Source organism: Cariama cristata, unplaced genomic scaffold, assembly GCF_000690535.1.
Source record: "Cariama cristata isolate BGI_N322 unplaced genomic scaffold, ASM69053v1 scaffold8857, whole genome shotgun sequence".
NCBI classification, from domain to species: Eukaryota; Metazoa; Chordata; class Aves; order Cariamiformes; family Cariamidae; genus Cariama; species Cariama cristata.
The window spans coordinates 93,596-108,925 of record NW_009626034.1 but is presented as its reverse complement, the minus strand read 5'-3'; the positions used below and the strand labels follow the sequence as shown (position 1 = coordinate 108,925).

The following is a 15,330-nucleotide window of genomic DNA, read 5'->3' as shown; positions in this document are numbered from 1 at the left end:
TGCCCCTAGACTACTGGTTTCCTCAGCTGTTAGTGTAGTTCCTAGACACTCCTAGCAGTCCTGTCATGTTCCCAGAGTAGTTTGCAAAATTCTGATTTTTCAGTCTCAGGTATCTGTGTCGGGGCCCTAAGTCTGGATTATCTTTTAAAGTTCACTTGCTACACAACCATGTACGGTCTTGAGCTTATAGAGAAAGAAAAGAACTTAAAGCACAGCATGTTCTGCACATCACTCCATGGTGTTGGTGAGATCCAGCGTGAGCTTCGTGAGGGATACGGGTTCTCACCCCTGTAGTGTTAACTGGTAGTTTTGCTCCAGGGATTGCAGACACTCTGTAAGACTCTTTGCCTTCTTACAGCAAGTCACTTCTCCAAGATCCTGGCACTAAAACCTCTCTGCCTCCTGTCCACCTGGGAAAGCACAGTAGTGGTATTCCTTTCACAAATGTAGGAGGCTTGGGCTTGAAGCCCATTCCCTTCTGTTTTGAGTTCTGTTCCCCTCCTCTCACAAGCTACAGACTGTGTTGCTTCTTCCACCAAAGCCTTGTTCATTCTTAGAAGCTGCCCATTTTAATAGGGAAGTTGACAGACACTTGAAAGAACCCAGGTAAGATACCTTCATTCAAATTCCAGCTCTGTATTTACCAAAAGAATAACACTGAGTTGCTCCTGTGGCAGAAATGCTGAAGGGCATGCCTACGAGTACTAAGGATGCCAGCAGAAAGCCTTGCATTGCTCATTGGATACTAGAGCTACACTCAGTAGGCACTCCTCAGCCAGAAGACTTTATCTGAGTTAGAGGACTTAGAGCCGTTTGAGGAGCCTGCTACTGATGATTAAAGTCTTTCTCTACACCCTCTCCAAGAAGTTGCTCATAGTCTCATTAATCTCCATGAAAGAATTGACTGAACAAACACACACGGGGTCTTTAAGGTACCCTAAACTACTCAGTGCTCTCAGGATGCTCCTGCCTGTCCAGTAGCTCTTCCAGTCAACTCCTCTTCTGACAGTAGCCAGCTGTTGATACCAATTTTCTTTTGGCTTCACTAGCTGGCACCTTTCTCTGTAGTAGTAGGTCTTACAGGAATGAAGTTGTGGCAATAGAGAAGGAACACAAATATTGGGATTGCTTGGGGGCGGAAAGTATTTTAGTGGCTTCCTTGCTGTTGATACTTGTGAAACGTGAATGTTGATATATGAGTGTCTTAACCATTTTGAGGAGATCTTGAGTAATGTATATGCAGGGATTCTCAAAGATGTCAGAGTTGGCATTTTTGAAAGATGAGTTGGGATTTGCAAGCTTTCTTTGAAGCCCTTTCTTCATGATCATTGCTTCTTCAGAGAGCATCTAATCTCTTTCAGCACCTCTTGGAGAAGTTCCTCAGAAATGTTGAAAATTCTCACCAGTAATTAGACAATTAGAAAAAAAAATAAATCTGCAGCAGTAGGAAGTAAGGAAGTAAGTTTGCTTTTGTCTCTTGAGAACCATCCATATGACAAGTGTGGGAATTTGTTATTTTCTAATCAAAGTTAGGTGGTAACTATCTTGGACCACAAGTAGCTGAGTTTCCGTACCTGTGGGATCAGCTCATAATGGTGGCTTTGGCCAATGCACAGTTCTGCAGATAGCTGTAATTTCAGATTATCCCTTTTCATACACACTATCAGCTAGGGCCCTTTTTTTTTTTTCTCCATACGTTGAAGTTTGTTCGGCAAAAATTGACTTTGCATAGCAGTTCTTTTAAGGAAAAAAAAAAGGTATCTCCTGATTTTATCTGAAAAGCTGGATAACTCAGCATTCTTGTTGGAGTTATATGGCCTTAGGTTGCAAGGCCTCTTGGTGAGCCATCAGCAATCTCATTTGACTCCAGTTCAGTCCCTTGAATTAACAGGAGATTAAATTGAACTGACTTTTGATCATGCTTTGTTTTCCTTTGGGTTTGATTCGCCATTGTACAAACCACCTAGCCTATCTGTAAGTTTTTCCAGCTGTCCAAGAGACAAAATTATTTTCCAGAGAACATAATGTGGTGTGTGATTAAGTGACATGCTCTCCCTGGTTTCATCTCCAAGTCTGGAAGGTCAGTATGGGTTTAAGAAAACTCTGTATTCTTTTGTCCGTACATGGCGATCTGTTCTCTCTGAGTATATGGACTATTTTTTAAATGACGGAGTATTTAGCACTCTAAAATAGCATTTTACACTGTTTTTTCTTAACTTTCTGCATGTATGAATTCCTAGGGAGCAACTAGTTTTGGGGTTTTTTGTTTTGTTTTTTATATATTACAAACAAGATCACTTTGCTAAATTTGCTGTGAGTAGACATGCTCTGGTATCTCTGTGTATATATAGTCTCATGCAGAACATATGTGTTTTATCAGAAGTTTATTGATGTACCTTCTGTTTTTACTTTATATTCCAAATGTTTAAGTCTGTTTTCTAAATGCCACTTAGCAGCAAATGCTTGTCCTAAAGTGGCAGAGGAATATCATGTTGTTATCCTAGCTGTCAATCATGGATCTGAGTCTTTTTTTTCTTTACAAACAAACCTCACAAAACACAAGTGCTCCAGGTTCCTCTGGAGAGGTAACTATGGTGTTTTCTTGATCAGCACAGCCGAGAAACATTTTCACTGTTCAGGAGGAGGTTTTTGCATCCGTTAGAGAAAGCACTCACATTGATTTATTGTGGTGACTCCCCTAAAGATGCTTCTCTTTCTTTATTGCTACAGCTTTCACCAGGCTGCCTGGAAAGTAACGGTTTCACAGTTTGATACTATCTACTGAGCTTTTGAATACTCAGTTCCTATAGTTACTATGCCTTTTGCAGATCCTGCCGTTGCAGAAATGTGGGTGTGCTCTCTGCTGAGAACTCTGCTCTCTGCAGCTGAATCAGAATGTAGATTGTTGACAAACTTAATGAATAAATTGAAAAAAACCCAAACAAACAAAAGCCTGAAACAAAACACCAAAAACCACCACTTAAAAAATGCAGTTTTCAAATACCGTAGCCTGTAAAGCATAATGCCATCAGAAGAAATGTACTTAACCTAGTATTATAATCCGTACAGGTTCTGAGGATGTTTCCAGTTTACATTGTTCTTGTTCAGGTCATGACCTAATGCTTTGTTTATGAGATGGAAGATGATTTGTTATAGATAGACTTCGCTAGGTGTTCTTCTAAAAATAATCCTTATAAATAATCCTTTCCTGTAGGAGATAATGGCTTTTCACAGCCAGCAACCTATTATAACCCAGACCAACTTCCTCCAGAGAATTCTTCCTTTATGGAAAGGAATTTCATCTGCAGGTTACGATGCCTCCTGGATAATTCATCTGGGTTCCTGGTGAGTATGGAGTTTTGTAAAAATTTCCACATATGTTTGCAAGTTGGAAATCTGCATTATCTTTACAATATGTACAGCAATTTACTTTAAGTCTCCATAGATATCTGAGCGCTTGAACCAGTATGTTTCAGTTAGTGACACTAAATGTGTCTCCTTCAATGTGTTGTTACAACCAGGTGTAAGTTCTCTCATTTCTCAGTTTCCTCAGTGAAATACAAATAAGCATCTGCTTTTGTAAAGTACTGTGTGATTTGTGGATAAAAAAGCGTTACAAAGATTATTTTCTGTTGGGTACGTTGAGATGCGGTAAGTCATAATAACTAACAGAACTGTAGTTTTCTGTTATTGAGAGACTTTGTGCTTGCTCTTTTTAATACATTTTTTTGTTTGTCAATGCTGTAGATTTTAAAAGAAATACGGATTTATCACCCTCTAGATGACTTCTTACAGATAGAAATTTTGTATAGGATTTTGCAATTGTACACGTTTGCATACTTTATACTAATGACTGACAGAAATGCAAGAGAAATAACATTATGTTAGTTGTATGTGTAATGACATGTTCATTAGAATATTAGAATTTGGGCTTTTTTTGTTTGTGGTTTTTTTTTTTTTTTTACAAAACAACCTTCCCTTTAGTTCTTTTTCCAGTGAGTTTATCAGTAGATCTCAAAGTGACATGCTTAAGGGTATAACAACAGTATGCTGTACTTCTTAGCTAACTTTTGTGTATGCCATGCTACAAAGCTTGAATCTGATGGGTCTTAAAAAAAAAAAAGTGATTTACGTCATAACAGAAATATCTTACTCTTAAGCATCTCCAACATATAACAATTACTTTTTTCCTCATCCTAAGGCTATGAATTTTCAAGGACGGTTAAAGTTTCTCCATGGACAAAACAAGAAAGGGAAGGATGGTGCTACTTTGTCTCCTCAGCTTGCTCTGTTTGCAGTAGCTACTCCCTTGCAGCCACCATCTATCCTTGAGATACGAACCAAAAACTTCATCTTCAGAACTAAACACAAACTGGATTTCACGCCTACTGGCTGTGATGCAAAGTAGGTGTAAATTATTCTGCATAATACTCTAATAAGTTGCTGATGAGATAAGTTTCAAGTACGTATTTGAAATATAAAGCTAGCTACTGTTTCAGTCAATACTGGTGATTGTTTAGGAGCTGTCAGAATTTTTCCTCTTCATCCCTGCTAGTAAGTAAAGAAAAATGGCATTGTCATAGTGTACTTCCTTGAAAGGGCATATTGCTTTCTGACTCTGTCATTAAAAAAACAAAACAAAACCCCCCAAAACAAACAAAAAACCACGAAAAAGAATACAAATGAATTGGGGAAGAAGAAAAGTTTAATGTTTAAATGTGGTTGAAATTTGGTTTTAGAACTGATAGAACAAGTGTTTCATTTTGTTCTACATGCATATTTGCTCCTTGAGTTCAAATAGATGTAAAATACAATGGAAATGTTTTTTATATAAACAAGTGAAGTCCTTTTTTATAATATGACTTTTACCCATTTTCAAACCATTCTTCTCCTTATATGAAAACTGGAAACACTATTGCATTACCAGATCAACATAATGTAACTATACATCAACATGGCAAGAAACCCATTAAGATGCTGCTTTACCAAAAGAAAAGCCTCTGACCTTCCTTCCTTCCTTCTCCCCTCCCTCCTATTTTTGACTGATAATGCTTTCAGTTTTCAGACTCATTTTCAGTGGAATCTCATATGGATTTCCGTGCCTACTTATAGGTTAATGTAGAGTCAATTACTCAGCATTCTGTCTACTGATAAACCAAGATGTTTTTCTTGGGTTCTATAAACTGATAGGAGTAAAAGTTAACAAAGCATTAACAGGCTTTTCTTTCCTCTGTTTGATTTTTTTTTTTCATTATGCTTCACTTGAAACCTTCAATTATTGTTAAGTTTTACACTTAAAATTGTGTATTTGTGTTATTATTACACAATACAATTGATATATTGTTCCCAATCCCTATTTTTTCCTTTTTTTCTTTTCCCCCTGCTATCTTCAGATCTCCATTTCTTTCTTCCAAATCCTGCTTCAATCTCTTTTTGACTGTTTCATTCTATCTTGTATCTCTTAGCACTCATACAAACGCTGTTGAGTTCTTCATCTCCCTGACCTCTAGTAAAGTACTCTTAGCTACCAGGGTCAAACATGACTCAATTGCCAGTACTCCTTTGAGGCATATCTTAGAAAGCTTAAATGGAAACACAGAGGTCCCAAATCACTCAATAGCAAAAGGGATGTAGTTCTGAGATATGCCTTGTTTTGAATTTTAAGCTACTAAATATACTAATTTAGGCAAGAAGTTTTAGATAACTAAAGTTAAGCCCCTATTTAATTCTACATGCAAGCACCTATAGGTGAATGCTATGAAATAGGGCTAAGCAGTTTCTTTCATTGCAACAAATGGGAGCTGCCTGCTGTAAGTGAATCTGTACAAAGGTATCGAATTGAGTCCAGCTGAACTGCAGACATACTTTTTTTTTTTTAAATGATCTAGTAATTTTGTGAACACATTCGTAGTCATTGAAGGCAACTTGCGGGACTAGTAAAAATTTTATGAATTGTTAACTGTAGTTTTTATTAGAACTGTCATACTTCTGCACACAATTGATACTGCAACAAAATGTAGTTAGCACTTGTTCTAGCCATAGTTAACTTGCTTGGCATTTGTTCTGTGAGTTGGTTCATCAGCAGTGTTGCAATTTTTTGTTTTTACCTTCCAGAGGAAAGATTGTCCTGGGATACACTGAAGCAGAGCTGTGTATGAGAGGAACAGGATACCAGTTTGTTCATGCAGCTGATATGCTTTATTGTGCTGAAAATCATGTCCGAAGTAAGCTTCATTCCCTAAGAAAGGCTGAAAAAAATCAAAGCATGGATTATATTCATACTGAAAAAATACTATGAAGTACTCTTTTAAAAACAAACAAAAAAAAACCCACCAAAAAAAAGTGGTTGTTAACAAGAACACTATTCATTTTATGTGATCTTTCCCTCCCTATAAACACTTATACTGAATGAAGAAATATTTAGTATTCCTATCTAGATCCTTTTAGGATTTATATCCCAGTTTCTGTCACATCTTGCTCTCCTCGCTTCCTTCTCTGCTCAACACAATTTCTGCTATTTCAACAACTTCCTTTGGGCAAAGGAACTATTTCAAAGATAGCTTTCCTGTTAGGAAGTTAAATAAAGCATTTTCTTTTGATATCAGTGTAAGATTTTTAGCAGAAATTAATCTCTGATTTAGCATGTTAGTGTCCTATATGTTTATGGGTTTGATTCTTGGTGGGTTCATTTTAAGTAACAACTTAAGGAGAGAAGCATAATCTTTTAAGCTAAGGAAATAAATATCAACTATCTGATGTGTATCTGTTTAGTGGACTTCTTTACTTTTTTTGTTATCTGTAACATATTTGTCTTTGGAAGTTACAGAAACATCTTCAGGATATTTTGGTGCTGCTTCTTTTCTACTGACTTCTCTTGAAAAACTGTTTTTTCTTTTGTCCCCCTATATACAATTAAATAAACCCCCTCAGTAGGTTAGTTCTCAGCCTATATTAAGCAGGTTTTTTCTCTCAGGTATAGCTCAGTCACTGTTGCCTATCAGTGGTTTTGTTTGATAAGGAATAAAAACCAAAATACTTCCAGAATAGAATGGGATGAAACTTTGATTTGAAATTTTGGCTTGAAATTTTGTCTTAAAACTGCTTTTGCTCCACTTCTGATGCTTAGATAAAAGAAGTCTTGTAACAAAGATTATTTTCTGTTAGGATTCTTAAACTTTCCTGACTTTTTTAATTTAATTTTTCTGTCTAGAAATGCAGTGTTTTCAGCAATATACAACAAAAATGTTGTATGCTTATCAAGCATTGCTAGTGAAGTGACAGTGGGAATGAAAAATAATGGATTTTGAAGTACCTCTGTATTAACCAGTCAAAATGTGAAAGAAATGGATTCAGAGCTAAGATGTTTTCTAATTTCTTAAGTAATAGTCACTTTTTGGATGTAAAAGAGACTTAGGCTTTCGTCATTTACATGTTCTAGTATTTATTAATTTCTGTTATTGCAGAAATAACAGATGAAGCTCCATATAGGATGTTACTGATCTGTAGTGGATATCTTACAATTGCTTGCAGTTTTGGCTTTTATTTTACCAGTAAATTAAAGTAGACGTCTTAAAGTGATTGATCATCCTGTTTCACTAGGAATACATTAGTGCCACACAGAAATGGGTGACTGAGGATATGAGATTTGTAAAATTGCTCTACAAATGGGATTACTTTCATGACATGCCAGATTTTCCTATTTTTGTTCACTGGATAGTAAACGATGTGCTTACTCTTTAACTCTAGTGATGAAGACAGGTGAAAGTGGAATGACTGTATTTAGGCTTCTAACCAAAGAAAATCGATGGGCCTGGGTACAGGCAAATGCACGTCTTGTCTACAAAAATGGAAGACCAGATTACATCATTGCTACACAAAGACCTCTTACGTAAGTCATCATCGCATAAAGCAGTATACTTCAAAAACTGAAAACTTTTAGGCTTGTTTATGTTTGGAAATAAATTTTTTGTTTTAAATAAACCACCTTTAAATCCTGAGCTCCAAGAAGAAAACCTCTTTCAATTTGCTAACAAACATTGAAAAGAATTCTGATATTTCAGTACTTAGTGTGGCCATAGTCTTTTATGTGTAAACATTTAGATATTTTGATTTTGTATAATGAACAGGAGCGGCAGTACACGCACCAAGTTATTCCATCCAACCTATTTTTAATTCAGCATCCCCATTAGCAAAAAATTAAGAAATCCAACTGCAGTTGTGTAGAAGAAACAACAGATAACATAAAGAAGTTAAGTCCTTTTTGGTGCTGAACTAAATTTTACGTAATATGGAATTCAGCATTATTTTACAGGTTAAATCATTTTTGCTAACGAGTCTGTAAAGTGGAGAAAGAAAGATACTTCAGTATTGAACTATTCATTTACTTGCTATGCAAGACAAACATAATGCGTGGAACAAAGCCCACTTATTTTCATTTCAGCTCATAATGCATAGAAAATGGTGTATGCTATCTAGATTTAATTACAAATGTAATATGTAAAGGTGGTATTACAGTCATAAGCTCCTTATTTCATAATCTGCCTCTTGGTTTAACTCAACCAAGTTGAGCTGGAATAGCTAGGAATTTGAAAAATGCCTTCAAATAGAATAGTTCATATTTTTGTAAATATTAGTTCCAGAGGACAAAAAGATTACAGTACCTGTTTAGTACTGCAGTATTATGCTATATATCTGATTTATTTTCAGAGATGAAGAAGGGGCAGAACATCTACGGAAGCGTAACATGAAGCTGCCCTTCATGTTTGCCACTGGTGAGGCTGTGTTATATGTTTCCCTATGTCAAGCCTTATGGATCCTTCTCAGCTGAAGAATAAAAGCACAACGGGAAAAGGAGCCAAAGCAACACTGCACAATGATTCTGTGGATCCAAACTCCCTCCTAGGTGCCATGTTAAGGCAAGATGAGTCTGTGTATCTCTGCCCTCCAGCATCACATAAACTTTCCTTTGAGCGGAGCTTCTTTGCAGACAGCAGGGATGAACTGGGTGGTGGTGTTAGCAGCGGCTGGACAGATAATCTCCTACCTGCAGGGAATCACAACATTCTCAAACGGGAGGTAATGGAGTGTCCCCAGGACAGTAGTATTCCGCTTCCTGAAGACAGTGCAGCACTCTTTCAAGATAACAAAACCAGTGATTTGTACAGCATCATGAAAAATCTAGGTATTGACTTTGAAGATCTAAAGTGTATTATGAGGAGTTTTTTAAAACTGAATTATCTGGTGTGGATGACATTGGGGACATCGACATAACTGATGAAATCCTGACTTATGTTCAGGATTCCTTAAGTAAGTCTGACTTCTTGTATTCAGGCTGTAACCAGCAGCAGCCCCTGGTCCAGAATGAAGGTTGCTTGGTACAGCAAGAGTTAGATCCACATCAGCTTCATCAGCACCAGAAACAGCACGTGGAGCAGCAACAGCAGCAGCAGCAGCTCTGTCAAAAGATGAAGCATATGCAAGTCAACGGGATGTTCACAAATTGGAGCTCTGGCACCAGCATGTCTCTTAGCTGCTCGCAGCAGCAGCCCCAGCAATATGTGTTCCCTGGCACGCATACCACTACATCTGAGTTCTCTTACAAATCAGAAGTAAATGCTTCCCCTTATGCGTGTAGGCAAGAGTTTATTCCTTATAAACAACCCACAGCAATGATGCCGCAGCTTTCTAATTTTGCTCAAATGGATTTCCCTGTAGCAGGTTTTGACAAATCGACCTATTCTGCTTCTTCCAACTTGGAGGATTTTCTGAGTTGTTTGCAGCAAGTCCCTGAAAATCATGAGTGTGGGCTAAACTCTGAGTCGGTTATGCTAACTCCTCAAACATGCTATGCAGGCGCTGTTTCTATGTACCAGTGCACGCAAGAAGCACAACCTAGCTGCATGGATCAAATGCAATATGATCCTATGATGGCAAGTCAACAAACGTTGTTGAACAAGGTAAGGTAAAACGGCATTGCTGTATTGCTTGCATTTTGAATCATGTTTTTATTGTTTTGGGTGGCTACTGGGATGCACAGTTTGCCATAATTGAATCACTGAGTTTGAAACTGATGGGTTAGCAGTGTGTGAATGTCCTTGCTTTATTTGTTCATTAGATTGAAAAGAGTTGCATTTGGTCCAACTTTTATGTACGTATATCCACAGCCTGATAGCGCTCTTTGGCAGTATTAAAGCAAGAGTGAGTGAACTAGTCTGTTGTACCTACCAGTAATTTTCCCAGTAGGAGCAAAGGAAAAGCAAATTAGTCAAAAGCTTGGAATTTGCTGATATACCTTTTTTTAGAGGAGTGGAATGATGTCAGTAATATTGTCTGGCACCTTCATTTTCATGAAATATGTTCTAAGGATCCAGAAAAATATCTTGTTTTTTAAATGTTGGTTTTCTCTAGCTACTCAGATTCTTTGATTATTTTAGGATCGCTTAAAGTATCAAATTATAATATCGCTTAAATAGCATGAAATATTGCGAACTATTGTGTTTCTACACACAATGATATTGCAAAAATATTTTTATGTATTGCCATAAGTGCAAGTCAGCTTGTTCCTCAAGCTGCTAAATTGTCCGCTGAAGACAAAAGAACAGGAAAAAATTATATCACAGTAGATAAGTTGGTCCTTTTTCACATTGTGCTGAGGAGAATGCACAATAAAAGCCACAGAAGAGAGGAGCCTGGCTGTGGCACAGATTACAGTTTTAAGCACAGTTCTTCATAGGTAAAATTAACTTAGAAATAAAAAAAAAATTATTACTAAGGCAGTTTGTGACTGAATAACCTTTGAAGTATTTTAAATTGTACCATTTATTTCTGTTAATGCTGCTCAAGTACAGAACCACAATTCTATTTTTTCTTTTTACCTCAATGAGTTAATGTTCTAAAGTACTGATCCTATAAATGCTTCTGCACATGCATAAGCATTTACAGAATTAAAGTATTAATTGGCATTTAACCTGCACAAGACAGAGGTGAGGAATGCAAGTAGAACATACTGAGTTTTTCAGTATGCTTAATACAAGTACAAAACATGTCCTTTTTAAAACTGCTTCACTAGTGGAAAAAATATAATTGCAGAATTGCAGAAATTTAGCTAAAATATAGGACAGTTCCGCAAGATGAATAGCTTCTGCCCGAGTGCCCAAGGGTTGAAACAACATGAAGTGACTTTGTCAAACTGCAGTGTGCAAGCTTGCACAGTGCTTGGCTGTATGTTGCCTGACCATAGTCCGTGTTATTAGTTCTTCATAGTGCTTAATAACAGGGTTGCAAAGCAGTTCCAGGGTCATCGCATTCATCCCTATACTAGTATAGAATCGTTCTTTTCACAAAAACTGTGAAAAGAACCACTTTTTACAGTGGTGCGGTGCATCGGTTTTGAACAACCAGTGCATAAGTAATTCTATTTCTCTTTTTAATGGTTGATTTCAAATATATTTATTTCATAGATTATTTTGTTGTTATGCTGTCTTAATTGTTTTTTACACCCCCTTTTTGTTATTTTCTTGCTTACTTTTTCTTCTCATCTGTCTGTAAAAAGTTTATTGACTAAGACAGCATCTCTGAATGCAATAAATGAATACATCTATTACTTCATATTTGCTAGAACACTGTGCTGCAATAATAATATTGTGTTTAGCTTTTTTGTTGTAAAAAAAAAATTAACAAAGGCCACTTTGTGAAAAGTTATCCTTACTTAAGTTGTTCAAAGGCAAATTCAGCCCCTCTTGCTATGGTATACCTACACTGTGTGGATCTGGATAGCATTGCATAAGCAGAAGCCTAGCGCAGAACCAACGTTAGCCTTGTGCACGTTAGCTCCTGTTTACCTCTGAAGAGAACTGCTGAACATTTGTCCAAATGAGCTTAAAAGAAGAGCATGCTTCTTGATGAGATAAGGAAGGATTATTTCCCCAACCCTCTTTGTAAGAGTGATCGTAGATGGCTGATAGCTATCTCCAAGTCCTTGTGGGTCCAAAACTTACGTATGCCAACTGGGGTGAGGGGTGGGAAGAGACTGCTTCTTCCTAAAGCAAATAATATTGGCTTTTGCAACCTGTACTGCTATATACTGTTCACATGAAAAAAAACAACACCTCTTGTATCAGACTCTACTCAGTTTTGACCTCTAGTCACATCTGCCAATTGACATTTTTATAGATTGAGGGCAAAGTAAGGATCTATGTAAACCAAAGTTGTTTTGTTGAGAAATGTTTTAATGTAGAAATATTTTTTTACCTAGAAATGCCATTTCTCCAGAGAAGGATAACCTTATGTTTATATATACTTATATTACAGAAATTGTATTTAGTTTTGTATCAGAGGAGTTAAGAGCTTTAATATATGTGAACCCATGGGAACTAGTCAGTCAGAACTATAACTGCTGCACTTTGAAGTAATCTTGTAAAAGATCATCTATGCCAAAGCCATGATGGCAAATAATATACGTTTCTTTATTGTAAATAGGGAAAATGTGTCACTGCTTATGATGATAAACTTAAGGTTTGATTTTTATTGCCAATTGGTAACTTTAGTAAGGATGCAACTAAGCAGATAGGATACTACTGTCTGAGCCTACATTCACACAGCCAAACCAAAGTAGGGCAGTCTTTGTGGCTGGACTTAGCACACTGACATCCCTATCAGCAGCTGAAGTCTGGAGAGAGGACAGACATTGCTACTCAGCCTTCTAACTCCCATCAATTTCTATGTGAAAAGACTAGGGGATTAAAAAGCCAGAAGGGTCCCTTGTGGTCATCTGTCTTGACCTTCTGCCTAACTTGTAATTGCAGTACAATCATAGCCAATGTAGTCTAAAAGCACTTTCAGTGATGGAAGAGGGCAGAAAGGCATTAGATAATTTGATTGCTTGTTAAAGATCGGTATTCCTTTATTAAGCAGGAGAAACCTTGCTAGGTACTAGATTCTGTGCTGAGGACTTTCTTGGAAGTCTCAATGGGCGTGCTGATCTTGGTAATGAAGAATATTGAAATAATCTGCTTCTGTCAGAAGTAATCCTAGCATATGTTATTGTAGCTGTCTTTAAAAGTATGGCAACTTTAATTAGAACATAATTCACATGGCTATAGTCTTGTTGTTAGAAGAACTGTGCACAGTTAGTCAAATTTCAATGTCTGCATAGCAGGAAAAAAAAGTGTCCAAAACCGAGCATATTTTGGTAGATGAATGAATGTGTAATAAATGTTTTTAAGGACAAACCTTGAATGAGTACTTATGATATAAGCTACTCCCAAAGAGATGATGGAAATGTTTAAAATACTTTATTGTGTTTTCTTTGCATGACTGAATGGAGTATTTTTTAGATAAAGTGACTTTTCCATAGCATGACAGGAAGTATTACATGAGATGATTAAAATAATCCTATGAACGCTTATGTCAAGACTGATGAAAGCCATTCATTTCTCTTACTTGGCATTGTCAATATGAAGACTGTTTGTCAAAAAAACCCACCCTATGAAAGCTCAACCTGTGGATTGAATGCAGTACATGTCAGCTTACTGATAGGCCTGCATGTGCATTCCTGGAAGAGCTGTAAAGTCTGGATCCCATTGCAGACATGAAAATATGTAAATAGGTTGCTTTTAAAATGTAACAGCTGGATGTGGAAATTAGGAGTGCTCAGTCAGACTGGAATTTCTACAAATTGAAACTATATTATGCTTTAGATAATAGTGATGTTTCTTTACTTAACCATAAGTAGGACTCCCACTGACTTCGGCATGGGTAAGTTTCACTGATGGTTCAGACTCTACTTTAATGCAAATTAACTTCTCATCATTCATCATCTAAAAAAAAGTTTTAAAGCTATTCATTGTATTTTCAGATTATTTCATCCAATCTGTGTCTTTAGGAGGATTTTTAAAAACTTAAAAATAAATTGGTTTCCCATGCTAACCATTTATATTGTCTCTTTTCCTCCCAGTTCCAAAATGGTTTCAATGGAGGAAACGTAAATGAAGCATATCCCTCTCAGTTAGATGTGATCAGTAATGCACAGACTGCCACACATCTTCAGCCTCTTCATCATCCGACAGAACCCAGATCCTTCTCAGACTTGGCATCTAGTGGATTTATGTGATTCAGATCTAGAGCTCCATCTGTGATTTTGTCTGGGTGTCAGGCTGCTCTGAGGAAAAGCTTGATAAGTCTATCTTTGAGTATCAGACTTTAACAACTAAATTACATTTTGAGAATATGAGGTTGATTGCACTATATACTGGTGGATATGTAATCTGAGACCTGGCTTTTTAGAGTGACAGGTGGAATTCAAACTTCTGACTAAAAGTACGCATGTGCTGTTTTCCATCAGATTGACTGTGTCGTTGCGGTATGGATTACATATGTACTACAGACTGTGTCATGCTATACAACATAAGATAAGGCAAATGGTTTTGTTGTTTAGAAAATAATTGGGCACTTTACAAATTGCATCAATGGCACAAGGAAGATGATTTCACATGTGAATTATTTCCAGACTTTGTTTTTTAAAAACTATTAAAAAGCTCTGAATTCATGAGAATCAAAAGCACTTAATTTTAATGCATACTAAGCTCTTTAATCACTTATTTTATATTTAAATCCTTTTGTTTTAAGTCTCCATTTCTAGCACTTTAATAGAAGGCTTAATACAAGGATATGATATGCAACTTCAGGTTTTCTATGAAACAGACCCCTTGCATTCCTCCTTTTCTTGTCAACCTTAAGTGCCTCACAGTTTAGCTACCTGGTTTCTGATGGGAGCTTATTTTAGCAAAACTAACTATAAATGTCATCCATATTATGTGAACTTCTATCTAACATCTACAGTGCTACTGGCTGTATCTTTTTCTTTTCCCCTCTAAAGATAATTTGTTTAGAGAATGACTTAATTCTTTATCTGTGGATTTGTTACACTATAATCACGAGTTATTACTGTTCTGAATTTAGTTCAGCTAAAGAGTTTTGGTTTATTCTGTACTTCTTTTCTGCTTTCTTCAGGTAATACAGGGTATATTAAAAAAGATTTTGCTGAGGGGGAGGAGCAGATCCTCAGGATTAGTTTTAGATGATTAATGCTGAAAAACATGTGCCTTATCTTGTGTTAAAATGCTCATAATGTTCTTTAGAAATAATACAAGGCTGCTCTATGCAAATATTTTCATTAAAATGGATACTGAAAAGGATTGCATTTTAAGTAAGGGGGAAAGGAGTCTCAATAGCGATTGATATTGACATTTACTTTGACTGCAGTTTTCAATGTTCATAGTGGGGAAAGGGTCAGTTTGGGTTTAAACTTTATCCCTGGCAAATTGCACTGCA

At 36.6% G+C, this 15,330-nt stretch overlaps 1 protein-coding gene across 1 annotated transcript in view; it reads left to right on the top strand.

Moving 5' to 3' along the window:
* The window catches only part of LOC104164507 (aryl hydrocarbon receptor-like), a 31,970-nt gene extending 17,459 nt beyond the window's left edge, over positions 1-14,511 (top strand). Inside the window, 8 exon segments of the mRNA XM_009703854.1 lie at positions 3,215-3,345; positions 4,202-4,404; positions 6,115-6,224; positions 7,747-7,888; positions 8,707-8,786; positions 8,789-9,208; positions 9,211-9,956; positions 13,955-14,511. Of these exon segments, the coding sequence (XP_009702156.1) occupies positions 3,215-3,345; positions 4,202-4,404; positions 6,115-6,224; positions 7,747-7,888; positions 8,707-8,786; positions 8,789-9,208; positions 9,211-9,956; positions 13,955-14,110 (1,988 nt within the window). The 3' untranslated portion in view covers positions 14,111-14,511.
* The last annotated feature ends 819 nt before the right edge of the window (positions 14,512-15,330 follow it).